We start from the raw sequence: 14561 nt of genomic DNA, 5'->3' as shown, positions 1-14561 counted from the left end.
TACCATACCTGAACATACTGTTCTGCCACGCTGCATGTTAATAAAAAATAAAAAACAAAAATAGGGAAACATTAGCAGAATAAAACATAAAACTCTTGCATGGAGAATTTAAAAATCAATTCACAAGCTTTTATATCCAGTATCTAACATGGATTAGTAAGTTAATATTTTGTTTTTAACTCAGTTAATAAACCATGCATCTCTTACTTATGAATGGATTACCCACGAGACAGGTTTAATTTGTTAAAATATTTTGTCCTTTTCGGATTTCAGAGCAAGTTGTAAGATCCTGTTCCAAGAGTCTCCTTCTTTTAAATCAATTGTTCAATTCACTTATTAGAGCAACACAGCACAAGAAAGTAGAGACATGCCTTTTAGGTTGTGTCTCTTTGCTGCTGTTTTAAAAATAAAAGATTTTAGTCATTATGTAGCATCAGGCAAAAATAACCATTGTCAAAGTGAAGTGCTACCTCAAATCTAGAATAATAAAACTAACTACATTGTAACATCAGACACGTAATATACATTTTAACTGAAAAATATCGGAAGCTGTCTGAGTTGTTCACCGTTCTTAGTTCTGAAGGTATTAAAACTTCTCAATACATATATTCAAAAGCATAATGACTACTGACGTGGCTTCACTAACATTCTGGTCCCATGTGGCAAAAGGGCTTACCCCAATCCAGCACTTACTTCTCTTCTGAGACACAGCCTGCAGGCACGCCGTCACAACATCGCAGTTCCTCTGTACTTTGTGCACAAGCCTATCTTTCTGCTTCAGCTGCCGAAGTAATTTCGCTGATTGAATGCCAATCCTGTACTTTAGCTCTCGAAGGATCATCTTCAGTTCATTTGTGTCTATCAGTAAAGAAAAAGGAAAATAGAACAATAAATACCCTGAGAGGAATACAAATTCCAATGTGATACCAATCATGAGATAAATCTCTGGAACATCCATTTAAACCAAGTAATCCTGGATTCTCACCCAGGATTACATGTAAACATTCAGCTAAAAGATTCTGATGAAATAAGTCACTCATCTATTAATATTTCTTGCCCTGTCCATGCAAAGACTGTAAGATAATTTTATTCTTGAGGCTACTTGTAACATGTAAGCAAAGACTCTTATGATATCCAGCTCTGGTTTCAAATTTATGTTTCATTGCCTTAAAATTGGCATGTATTTTTTCTATCATTAAAGTGCTCAGATGGTAAGCTTACAGGAAAAGAATATTTAGTCTGTTAAATCCATGATAAGTCTAACAGCTGATAACAAATGTTTTTTAAAATCACTCACTTTTGTAAATGATCAAAGTAAGTAATATTACCACATTTTCTAATATAGATAAATGTAGTGATAATGGTTTTGTTTTAAATATACAGTCTTCCCATAGCTTGACAATGAGTACAACATTTCATCTTCAAATATGGTAGAAAATATGTCCTTCAAACAGATAAATAAAAGTTCGTATCTATAAAACTAATATTCTCAACAGCAGTTTTTCTACAAATGAAAAAAGACTTGGGAATCAGAAGTGACCACAACATTTATATGAATAATCATTACAATTGGGGAGTTTCGTTTGTCATACTGCATATTAGTATGACTAATGGCGTACTTCATTAGTCACCATACTGTGACCTGCCAGGCAGGCAACGCCTTCCACTTGGCGTGGCACAGGCTAGGCCCTCATTAGAGGTCCTGTGTGGGGTTTGGATCTACTCATTTTGAAAGGGATTTGGAGAAACTAGAGAGGATCAGAAGAGAAGAAAAGAAGTGTGCAAAAGTAAGAAAAACATTCCAGAGATCACAGGAAGTGAACTGTCGGGGTCTGTGTCAGAGAAGTGGGTCAGGGTTGCTTTAACAGCCGTCATACTGGATTGACCTCATTATGGAAAATGCATTTGACCTTGAGTTAAAAAGAATTGCCTTTGGATCAATCCACTTATCTGTGTGATCTCAGGCAAGGCAGTGCTCCAAGTCTCAAATTCTACAAGATTATTCTGAAAAACAGATGTGAATAGCCTTTATAAACATTAATATAAAGAGCACTGGGCCTCCCTGGTGGCGCAGTGGTTGAGAGTCCGCCTGCTGATGCAGGGGATACGGGTTCGTGCCCCGGTCTGGGAGGATCCCATATGCCGCGGAGCGGCTGGGCCCGTGAGCCATGGCCGCTGAGCCTGCGCATCCAGAGCCTGTGCTCCGCAACGGGAGAGGCCACAACAGTGAGAGGCCCGCGTACCGCAAAAAAAAAAAAAAAAAAAAAAAAAAAAAAATAAAGAGCACTAAAGTAAGAATAAGGAATTACTGTTAAGAAGAAAACAACAGCCAGCTATTTCTCTCACCTTGAGTTCAAATGTGTGAGATATAATGAGAAGTAAGAACACACTTAGGTTAATTGAAAACATTTGGGTTCTGAGGATGATTAAATGTAGAATCGAGCAACAGGAAGACACCTGAGACTCTTCAATCCCAGATTCCTTCAAATAGAGCAAATTTGAATGTTTAAAGTTTTTCCCTATATTAACAGAAACAAAAGGGATAAGGATATCATCATCTTATATTCAAATTACACTTTCCTTCCACAAAAGAGTCATTTTCGGTGACTCTTCAGATACCTAGAGCTCTATGATTTTCTGAATGATATGTACTGTCCAATGGAAAAATCTTGAACTTGAAAATGTTGAACTTGAAAATGTCTTTTACAGCAACATCTGCTGGTATATAAATATCTGGAAGACAGAAATAAAGTCTCCTTTATCTTTATTATGTCCTACAGCTTCAGCCATAGCTCCTAACACAGTGTTCAATAAATGAGGAAAAATGAGGAGATCATCAACTGATGAACTGAATAATTTCCTCTTTAAGGAATTCCAGTGTATATAATAATAAAAACAATATCTAACATTTATTGAGCGCTTCACACCCATTAACTTACATAACTCTCACTACAGCCCTATGAAGTAGTAGCATTTTCTTTTACTGAAGTATAGCTGATTTACAATATTGTATTGTAATACAATATTGTATGTTTCAGGTATACAGCAAAGTGGTTCAGTTATATATATTTTTAGATTCTTTTCCATTATAGGTTATTACAAGATACTGAATATAGTTCCCTGTGCTATAGAGTAAATCCTTGCTGTTTATCTATTTTATATATAGTAGTGCGTATCTGTTAATCCCATACTCTTAATTTATCCCTCCCCACCCCCTTCCCCTTTGGTAACCATCAGTTTGTTTTCTGTGTGTGAGTCTGTTGCTGTTTTGTAAATAAATTTATTTGTATTATTTTTTAGATTCCACATATAAGTGATATAATATTTTTTTTTCTCTGCCTATGAAGTAGTAGTATTATTATCCCTATTTGTAGGTGAGGAAATTGAGACTCAGAGAGGTTAAAGAGCTTGCCCAAGGTCACACAACTAGTAAGGAACAGTGGCAGGATATTAACTCAAGCTTTCTGACTCCAAAGTTCACACCCTTAATGACAACAGTGAAAAGAGGGCCTAGATTTCCTGAGAAACCATTTTGGTGCCTCACGTAAATAAATGACCCACGCATGCTAAATATCTAAATAGGTGCTACAACAAAATCCCTATCAGAGGGAAGAGCGAATTAATACACAGGTTATCTACATTATAGAGTCTTAACTACATATTATGTTAGGAGGGGTATTTTTTTGACCCTGAAAAAAATCAAATAACCTAATAAGCTGTAAAATTATTTAAGTAGACAGCTGTTTCCATTACCTGATTCCTTATTCTTAGTACTCTAATGATGCTTATCGATGAAGGAAAAGGGGTTTATGTGTGTTTGTGTGTGTAGGACTATCATAATATGGCATCACGTACATCCTAATAGGGTCCACTACAAGGAAAGAAGAGATTAGCAGATAGCTAACCATGCAGAAAGACTGAGACTTGGGCAAAACTGACTCTTACAGGTCTTATGAATGATTAGTAGAGTGGTCACTTATTTGAAATCTGTATTTCCAAAGCTGTATTGTGACGTCTTCCTTAAACTTTAGCTTGCCAAATTTCCTCTTCCAAAAGGAAATCACTAATCCACAAAATTCTCTCCGTAATGAAAAGTAACGTTGTAAAAAACAGAAAGCCAAATCATAAGTCTTCAAAATTGATTGTTGGATTCTGAAAGAACTACTGCCCTGCAGAACTCTTGGCATAAACACTCTGAGAACAGCCAAATAATTGTATAAAATTAAACAGCACAATTCCAGCTAAAGTCCCGGGGCGGGGGTGTGGTGGGGGGAGGTGGAAGCCATTTGTAATAATCAGCTGGGAAAAAAATCCTCACCAGGAAGCCAAAAGAGGAAGCTGAAAGCTGTTTACAGAGATTTCAGAAAGCAGGGAAATTTATTACTTTTCTAGTTAGGTTCTGCCCCCAGACCCCACCCCATCCCCGCACCAGCTGGACTGACTTTACAAATAGGAGACAGCAGATCCATCCACAGTATTCTTGTTCCTCCCTTTCCTGGTAATTTAGCACAAGGACATTAACTCAAGAAATGTTATGGTGGCTTAGCATGGTTTTCCACACCTCACTTCATTTTGTAAATTGAGGTCTTGATATATCTCTACAAAAAGACAACTGTAATAACTGTGTCAGTGCCTGAAAGTAAATCTATTATGAACAGTTGAGGAAAAAAAAAATCTAAAATTAGGACAGAGCATCAGAGTCTGATAACAAAAGAAACCAAATTAGCCTCTCCCCCCAAAGCCAACGCCATTTTGGGATCACCTCTCCAACTGAAGGTACTGGCAGTTAAATGCTGTGATAATGACAACGCCCTAGGGCCCTCCACTAATCCTCCACTCAAGGGGGAAAAAAATCCACCTAGTGAGCTTCTTGAAACCAGACGTTCTGAGAAATGGATTTCACACGTTCTGCTTAGAAACTGCATTATCGAATTATTCTGCCTATTTAAACACTCTCCCAGTGGTGTGGCCAAGGAAGGTGGATTTAAAATAAAATTTTTTAAAAGTGGATTTTTTTTTTTTTTTTAAACCAGCCCCAAGAGTCGCCTCTATTCTCTCCCAGGGCCCTCTAGGTAACTTCAGATAGACAAATCGGAAACTCCAAACATGTCTTAACAGCTGTTCTGGTGAAATTAGAACCTGGACTGCCTCTCCCCCTGGGCCCCCACAAACACAAGGAGGATGGGGGAGGGGGGAGGCCCGTTGGTACCATTCCGATAACTGATGCTTCACTCGACAACTCGAGAAGGGATGGGGGGACAATAAGAACTTAGTCATGAATCCGTGACACTGTGGCCAGCCGCGCCAGGTCAAAGGAGACGTCCCAAACTTAACATCTGGGCGCACGGCCCATCAGCACAGGTGCGCGCTGGTGAGCCGGAGAGCGCGGACTGTCCCAGCGGGGGCGCGGCTCCGGGAAGCTGCCGGGAACCCCCTCCCCCGGCCCTCACCTTTCTGCCACAGGTACTGCATCTGGTGCCGCTGGCTCGGCCGCTCCTGCAGCTCCTGTAGCACACGGGAGTCGCCGGCGCCGCCGCGGCCGCCCAGGAACACGTCGGAGCCCGAGGCCTCCGTGGAGCTGTCGAGGCTGTCTCGGCGCCGCTGGCGGCCCCCGGGCCCGCGGCCCCCGCCGGCCGCCTCCTCCTCCTCCGTGCAGCTGTACAGCTCGGTGAGCAACCCGCTCACCAGGGACGCCGTGCAGCTGCCCCGAGGCTCGCCGGGCTCCGGGTCCTCCTCGCCTTCCCAGGAGTCCCGGGAGCACCGCGCTCGCTCCGCCGGGGGCGCCCCTCGCAGCTTTACAACCAGGGGCGCTCTGGGGCCCGCGTCCTCCGGCCTCACCTCAGGCTGCGGGAGCCCCGTCCGGCCCCCGCCGGCGGGCAGGACCTCCATCGCTCCCGCCGTTCCTCCCGCGGCGCCACGCCGCGCCGGCCAGTTCCGGGAGGAGGCGCGGCCTCGGCCCCGCTGGGGGTGTCCTGGGCCGGGCGCAGCGCCAGCGGCCTCCGGATCCCCCAAGCGCCCGACCTCCCCCCCGGGTCTGTACGCGCGCCGCCGCCCCTCGGCCCCTGGCGGGGAGGATAGGGCGGCGGCAACGCCGCTCGATAACTGGGGACACCTGCAGCAGGTGAGGCCAGCCTACGCCCGGGAGCGATCTCTGAAGAGCGTCCAGGAGCAGGATGTGGCCAGAACGAATCAGGATGAAGCCTTTAGCCCGGAGGGGGAAGGGCGCTCTGGCTGCTGCCACCTGCACTTTTATGAACGTGATTAACTCAAAAAGAGGGCAGCTCTAGCATCCTATTCAGCCACCAGCTCGAAATAGTGCCCGGTAGAGTTCTAAGCGTCCATCAATAGGCCGAGGCCGGGAGCTCCCTCCTTCACCTACTCCGGGCCCAATGCCCAGCCCTTCTCACCTTCCCACCTGATCTGGGCGCCTTTAAAGGCTTTCTTAGTTTAGTTTCTGACAATAACTTTTCTGAAGACCTGGCATATACTTGAGATTTAACAACGCTGTGAACTTTTTTCCTTCGGTGAAAGATCAAGTACTGGATTAAAATCAACTAATACCCTGGCACAAGACCTAACAGAGAATGAGGATTTAATACGTGTCACGAGAAGGCAAAACTAATAAATTGATGCAGCTGATTCTATCAGTAAAATCAAAAGTTCACCTGATATCCTAAGAGATGTATCTTTACCCTGCACCTCAAGGGAAGAACTGAGTGCCCCTCCACTGTAGATATTTTTGTGAATTTAGTAATAATTGTCAATGTTTTTGAAAACTTTTTGTGTGCCAGGCACTGTTCTGAGTTCTTTGCATGAATTATCCCATTTAATTCTCACTTTAACCCTATAAAGCAGTAAGCACTATTTTTTTATTGAGGCATAATTGACCTATAACATTATATTAGTCTCAGGAATACAACATAATGATTCGATATTTGTATATGTTGCAAAATGATCACCACAATATGTCTAGCTCACATATGTCACCATACAGTTACAAAGGTAAGTACTATTTTTTCCTCACTTTTCAGATGAGGGTGCTGAAGCACAGAAGAGGCTGAATAACTGCCAATTCACAAAGAATAAAGTGAACTTTCTTTAAAGCTTAAAGTGTCTGGCTTTCAGTACAGATGCGTATATATTTGTCTATCTCCTAATGCTATTAAATACTTGCCATATTTTTTAAAGGAACAGCAAAGCACCTAGTGAACAATGGTGGTATTTTGTTTATTCAACACACTTTTTACTTTTCAAGGCACTTTCATAATAGAGCCTGTAGAATCTTGGTGTCCCTTGGCATCACCACCAAAATACATGTAAACATAGAGTGAGAGCAATAGGACCCTTTTAGAAACTGGAGTTACTATAAGGGAAGCAGAAGTTTTATAACTTTTCCTTTATGTATCCAGAATTTAAAATTATACTAGAAATAGTATTTTATGGTTTTGTAACTGTGTTAACTACTACTGCATCCATTTAACTTTAAAATGTATGCAGTAGAAGGAATGGAATTATTTGTTATTTTATTGTTGTTTTGTTTTTTGAGGTTTGGGTTTTTTTTTTTCTGTTGTCTCCAGCATTGAATACAGTCCTGAAATCCTTCCTTCAGATGTCAAACTTTGCAACAAGCAGGACTTAAACAAAGGGAAATGCTGAAATTGGATCTCTTTTCTTAGTTGACTTCCCAGCTCTTTCTCTCTATCTCCAGTAAGAGATGTGATAACTACTAGTCTTCAGCACAATTCACATCTGGGGTATCACTATCAGGACCTATAAAGAAACTCAAAGTGAGCTGAAGTGGATGGTGAAAGAGGCCAGGAAAAACAGTAGGTCATTGACAGTCAGCATTTCTAAATTAATCAAACTCCAAAATCATCTCCTGTTACCCATCATTACCAAATCACCTGAGGACAGAAAATTGGCAAAATAAAAACTAACAAGGAAAGCAGATTCAAGGTCCTTTGCCCTTGTTGGAATGATCTTGGCCCAGATATCCACGTGACTCTTCTCTCACGAGCTGAGGTCTCTGTTTAAATGTCATCTTCAGGGCTTCCCTGGTGGCACAGTGGTTAAGAATCCACCTGCCAGTGCAGGGGACATGGGTTCGAGTCCTGGTCTGGGAAGATCCCACATGCCGCGGAGCAACTAAGCCCGTGCGCCACAACTACTGAGCTCTTGTGCCACAACTACTGAAGCCCGTGCACCTAGAGCCCATGCTCTACAACAAGAGAAGCCACTGCAGTGAGAAGCCCACACACCGCAATGAAGAGTAGCTCCCCTTACTGCAACTAGAGAAAGCCTGCGTGCAGCAACAAAGACCCACCTCAGCCAATAAATAAATAAATTTAAAAAACATAAAATAAAATGTCATCTTCTCAGTGGACCCTTCCTAACCGCCCTATTTAAAATTGCAGCTCCCTAACCCCCAGTATTCCCTTCTTCCCCCTCCTTGTTCTCTTTTCTTCCATAACACTCACCACCTTCCAACATATTATACCATCCATGGATTTATTTTATTCTCTGTCTTCTGCCACTAAAATATAAGCTCCTGGAGGCAGGAATTTTTGTCTCCTTTGTTCACTGATGTATGCCCACCACCTAGAACAGATGCTAGCACATTATATGTACTCAATAAATATTTGTTGAATTAATTAACTGAATGAATAATATGAAAACTAGAGAAAAGATCAACCAATTACCTACTTTCCTAAGAAAATGAGTTCCATTAAACAGTCCTAGAAGAGGTGTTGGCAAAGAACAGCCCATTTTTGTACCCTACATTACTGCTGCCTGGTGATGGGATGGTCCCCAATGAAGCCAACTAATTGGATATGAGAGAGAACCAATGGCCTGACAGAATATGATTTCAAACTGATCATGACTAATTAATAGCTTAAATTAAATTTACTATGGTTAACTATGCTACTACTAATAATCAGCATTTTAATTTGTTTGGAACTTTAGTTTTAATATTTAAATAATTATATTAATTATTTGTATCAGATATAAGGCCCAATATTGCATTATATTTACAAGGAGCTAAGAAGCATCTATCTCTAAGTTGAGTACAATTTACTGTAATCTATAGCATATAATTTATATAAATCTGTGTACAAGATACAGACCATGAACATTTCAATTATTTCCAAACCTGTATCAAGGTCTTGCCAATAACCTTCTGTCACCTGTCATTTAAAACTACCTTAACCTATATAAAATGGATTTTGTATATTGTTTTCTTGCTCAACATTTTATTATGAGTATTTTCCCTACTATCCCATTTAATAAATGATATTCTATTTAAAAAAAAATAAAACTACCTTAAGACTCTCAACATTATTGATAATTTGATAATTTTTTTCAGCGTGTGCAAACACACATAAAGATGAAATTGCTATGATGAAAGTTATGACTATTCCTGGAATGGCTGATTTGTAAAATCTAGCAGTTAACCTTTTACTCTAATCCTTCAGGGATTACTCATTCTCGAGTCACAGGAGAAATGCACAAGGTCGTTGCTGGGTTTCAGCTTCTCCTCATAGAAGCTCACTCTTTCTCAAAATTAATTGCTGATTACAATTTATTTATATCCTTAGAATGCGATACAATCTCTATTTTCAATTTAATAACTATACATGAAGAATCATATTTTTCAATCCCAAAAGTTGGGAAAAGAGGTAAAAAGGGGATTTTCATACTTTAAAAAGCCACCAAACCTTAGACCTTGGGAAATACATAGCAATCCATAGTAGACAGTCAATAAATAGCTATTAATGTTGAATGACATTTAAGTCATAAAGTTTGAGTGCTTAGAGGAACTTTGGAGATCTCATTTGACTACTGCTTAATAATTAATTATTATACTATATTTCAAAGTGACAGATTATAACCTTTCCTTTGCAAGAGTAGAAAAAGTAGTTGTGTTTGCTCAATGCATATCAGCTGGGAACTGAACTTCTGATCTCTCACCCATATTCAAGTGACATTCTTTTTTCTTGCGGTACGCGGGCCTCTCACTGTTGTGGCCTCTCCCGTTGTGGAGCACAGGCTCCAGACGCACAGGCTCAGCGGCCATGGCTCACGGGCCCAGCTGCTCCGCGGCATGTGGGATCTTCCTGGACCGGGGCACGAACCCACGTCCCCTGCATCGGCAGGCAGACTCTCAACCACTGCGCCACCAGGGAAGCCCTCAAGTGACATTCTTTAAGAGTAAGTGGGGTGTCTTAGGAAGCCACTGACAAGGGCAGACTAACATCAACGGCCTCAACTGCTTTGTCTAATTCATTGTTTAGTGCCTCTTCCATGTGAATGCTTTCTGGTGAACGTAAACACATCATACAAAGATCTTCACACTTTGTGCCTATTCCTACATGTCTATCCCTGTGCCTCCACACCAGAACTCCCCATCTGCAATCTCCCAGTCATTTTCCTTCCAGGGTCATGACCAGCCAGCAGAGGCCATTCACCACTGCCAGTGAGTCCATATATATTCTAATCTCAGGTCACTTCTTTCTACACAAACTGGATGGTCACGTGCATCACTCAAAGCTCTGCCCATTAAGATGGTTTTCTCTCGCCACTGTCATTCAAGGCCAAGCCGAGTGAGGCTGTAATGCAACCATCAACCACTTCCACTTTGCACACATATACCAAGCTGTTCTATCCTTAAACAAAGTTCAGACTTTCTCCTCCTCTTTCAGCTGGTCTATAGTCCCCCAGGTGTGAGCTGAGATAGGAGTATGGGGCAACCATGATGAGTGATATGGGAGTCTGGGCTATCTCTTCATGCACTTGCTTGTGCCCTCTGGTCTTGTTCATGCTTGGTTCCAGATGTACCGTTTCATCTTCTGTAGAACAACTGCTGATCCTGACCAACTTTATTACTTGGGAATCCTAGAGGACCCAACTGGCGATGGATAATTCAGGTAGCATCATCACTTAGTGCCTCATGGTCAAGAGTCCCATCTCTCTCAGGGCCCAGTACATTAGGACCTGTTTTTCAAAAGATGTGTGATTCCTGCTATAGGTATCATGACCTTGCTCCAAAACCACAGGGGTATGTATTGTGATTTTTTTCCTATTGGAGTGTGTTTCACATTGCATCTGTTCCCACCACTGACATCTGGAATGCCATAGGGTCTGCTTGCAGGTATGCCCCAAGCAGAAGGGCTACCTTCATCACAGGTTGGACCTGCCACCAGGATGGGCTTCAAGGTGTGACCTCTGCACTTTTACAGAGCTACACTTTCAGAATGTCCCCGCACTTGGCTTAATGCTTTGTTGTCATCATCTTGAAATTATTAACAATATTTTCTTGGAACTTGTGTTTTGTAAGTGAAGTCCAATGGCACAATGGAAGGTATGCAGGAACAGTAGAGATAAACCAGGACTGGGGGGTAGAGCAGGCAGCAGCCAGGCACTAAGAAATTGTCACATGTGCATACCTCCAGGCAGTCCAGGGAGACTCAGGGCGCCCAGGTGGGCAGGCAGAGACCAGAAGCCAGGTTGGTGGCAGGAACCGTAGAGAGAATAGTGGAAAAGCAGCAGTGGTGGCCAAGAGCAGTAAGAAAGAAAGGTTTTCTACTTAAAACTGGTGCTGGGACCTGCTGTGGGGATCCAGCTTGCCCATCTGTTTCCTGAATGCCATCTTTGTGATGTTTGCACAAATCTTTGAGATCTGGGACAGGAACTGCCAGTTTTCAGGCATTACATTTTGTCAGTAAATGATTATAAAGTACAAGCACACATATGGATATTGACATAAAGCATATCAGAAAATTATTAGAATTCTTCACTGAGTTTAGAGGCTCTGGTTTTGAAAACTTCTGCAGTGCGGCAAATCAAATTTCCACAGTCTTAGAAAGAAATTAAAGATCAATGCATTTGATGGAAAAGAGCACTATTTTTAAATGTAGCTCCAGATAAACCAATTATTAATGATGAAAACAACTTAAAATTTTAACTTTTTCTTATAATTGAAGATGTAGTGTTAGAAAGCAAAAACAGGCACTCCGAATTATATAAAAACTTGAAGCCATCTGAGGTTTCTTGTAGGCCCTTCACAAGTTACAGGAAATGTTGGAGGAAATATTACAATGTAACTATTACACCAGTTACAATTTTACAATTGCAAAATTATAATAATTTATGATTTATATTGAAATTAAATTCATATCTAAATGAAACTGATCTGTAGAGAGATTTAAATGTTTTTAGAAAAATTGTTCCACAATCATCAGTTCTACCTGTGCTAAAATTTGTATTTTGAAATAATCTGTCAAAAGTTTATCCCACTGTTATACACCCTATAAAAATACTCTTAACAGTTCCAGTAACAGTTACATCAGATCCTCCTCAAAATTAAAAATTATCAAAAATTGTTTGCAATCAGGCATTTGCTGAGAGTCACGAGATCACTTTTAGTTATATCAATTGAAAATGAAGTTGCTAAAAATACACATTTTGATTTTGAAGTGAATTTGTAGGAAATTGTGAATTTGTAGGCCTATGAAATGAATTTATAGGAAAGCAAGCCAGAAAAATTATATAATCAATCAAGATATCACATTAATAGTCATTATTTATTGTATTCCATAAATTATAACACCAAAAGTTTCTCTGAAGTTTGTAAGATTACAGTGTTATTCATGTATCACTATAACACCCATTGCATTTTGTAAGTAATTCAATATTTTTTAATGAAAAACTTTATATTTTACCACTTTCAGTGACACTTTTTTCCTGCTTTTTTAACAAAGGGCCCCACATTTTTATTTCACGCAGGGCCCTACAGATTATGTAACCAGGCCTGTCTGCTACAGAGTGCTTTTCTGCTCCAGGCTCCACTCAAATCTGGTATCCTTTCCTGTCACTCAGTATATGGGCTGGAGCAGTACTCCTAGGTAGAATGGGTTGCTTATGAATACCGAAAGGTCTACCAAGCACTGTGCCTCCCTTTCTGCAATAAGAAATGCAAGAAGCAGCGATTTGTTTTTACTTTGGAGGCAATGTCCTGACAAAACACTGGACCCCTAAGATCCTCTACTGAAGTGCCAAGTCCCTGAATTTTTATAGGGTCTCTCTCCTACCCTCTGGAGCACGTGTCATATGAAAGATTCCAGCATGTTAGATGCCTCTCGTTCATCCTGCCTGATCAGCATGATGTCATCAATGTAATGGATGGATATGATGTTCTGCAGGATGCCCAGATCTGTTTAAACTCTATTACGACATATGGTTATAATAGGTGTTTTAACACACTGATCTGCTAATTCCTTCATCTCGTCATTTATTATCTGTTTTTACTGCCTGGTTTTTCTTTTGGTTATGGGTCACATTTTCCTGTTTGGGGGCCTGTGTAGTAATTTTTTTTAAATAAATTATTTATTTATTTATTTTTGGCTGCGTTGAGTCTTCGTTGCTACGCAGGGGCTCAGGCTTCTCATTACGGTGGCTTCTCTTGTTGCGGAGCATGGGCTCTAGGCTCATGGGCTTCAGTAGTTGCAGTGCACGGGCTTAGTTGCTCTGCAGCATGTGGGATCTTCCCAGATCAGGGTTCGAACCCATGTCTCCTGCATTGACAGGCAGATTCTCAACCACTGCGCCACCAGGGAAGCCCAGTAATTTTTTTTTAATTGGATCCAGGCCATTGTTAATTTCATGTTGTTGAGTATCTAGATTTTGTAGTCTTCCCTTAAAGAGTAAGGGGCCTTATTTTGGCAGGCAAGTTAAGTTTCCAGCAGATCAGCTTGACACTTTGAGACTTGTATTTAAACTTTGTCACTGTAGGCATACAGTACTTTGCACGCATGATAGTTTAGCTCTAATACAAAAGTATAACCTTTCTGGGTTCTCTACTGAATGCTCCTTGTGATCAAGAAAGACTTTCCCTTCTGGCTGGTTGGATCTCAAACATTTCCAGCTCCTCTGGGAATTATTATATATCCTTGGTCATTCATTGTGTTACCTATGGTGCCTTCACCCTAGGCATGTGCATCTTAGTGTTCAACAAAGTCTCACAAAGATATCTACCCAGATTTATGAAGCTTTGCACCTACATAGCCTCCTCCTCTTTGGAACATTGTCCCACAAGTTCCAGCTACTTCAGCCCCCCTTAACTGTAATCTTTCTCTCTTCAACTCAGTTTTGTTCTGCATGGCACCTTTCTTCTGGCTCCCTGGTTCAGGATGTGCCTCCAGGTAGAAAACTGGGGCAACTGTTTGTTTCCCTTCACACGTACTCTTTGAGGGAAGACTAAGAGGAAGAGACAAATTGCAAATAAAAGTAATAAATAGGCTCTTGAATCGTTTGATAATTTGTAAAGAGAAGTGAATCATACAAATTCATTTAAAAATATTTAGGGCTTCCCTGGTGGCGCAGTGGTTGGGAGTCCGCCTGCCGATGCAGGGAACACGGGTTCGTGCCCTGGTCCGGGAGGATCCCACATGCCGCGGAACGGCTGGGCCTGTGAGCCATGGCCTCTGGGCCTGCACGTCCGGAGCCTGTGCTCCGCAATGGGAAAGGCCACAGCAGTGAGAGGCCCGCATACTGCGAAAAAAAAA

The 14561-nt window shown here is 41.4% G+C and overlaps 1 protein-coding gene across 1 annotated transcript in view; it reads right to left on the bottom strand.

Moving 5' to 3' along the window:
- Positions 1–5889, bottom strand: part of TBC1D30 (TBC1 domain family member 30) — a gene marked incomplete at its 5' end in the record, with an annotated part of 82873 nt that extends 76984 nt beyond the window's left edge. The window contains 2 exons of the mRNA XM_079715311.1: positions 694–858; positions 5451–5889. Coding sequence (XP_079571437.1) covers positions 694–858; positions 5451–5889 — 604 coding nt within the window. The remainder of the gene's footprint in view (positions 1–693; positions 859–5450) is intronic.
- Between the last annotated feature and the right edge of the window lie 8672 nt (positions 5890–14561).

This window comes from Hyperoodon ampullatus, assembly GCF_949752795.1.
Source record: "Hyperoodon ampullatus genome assembly, chromosome: 11".
In the NCBI taxonomy this organism is placed as follows: Eukaryota; Metazoa; Chordata; class Mammalia; order Artiodactyla; family Ziphiidae; genus Hyperoodon; species Hyperoodon ampullatus.
Note: the sequence above shows the minus strand (reverse complement) of the source record. Positions and strands in the feature narration are given on the sequence as shown.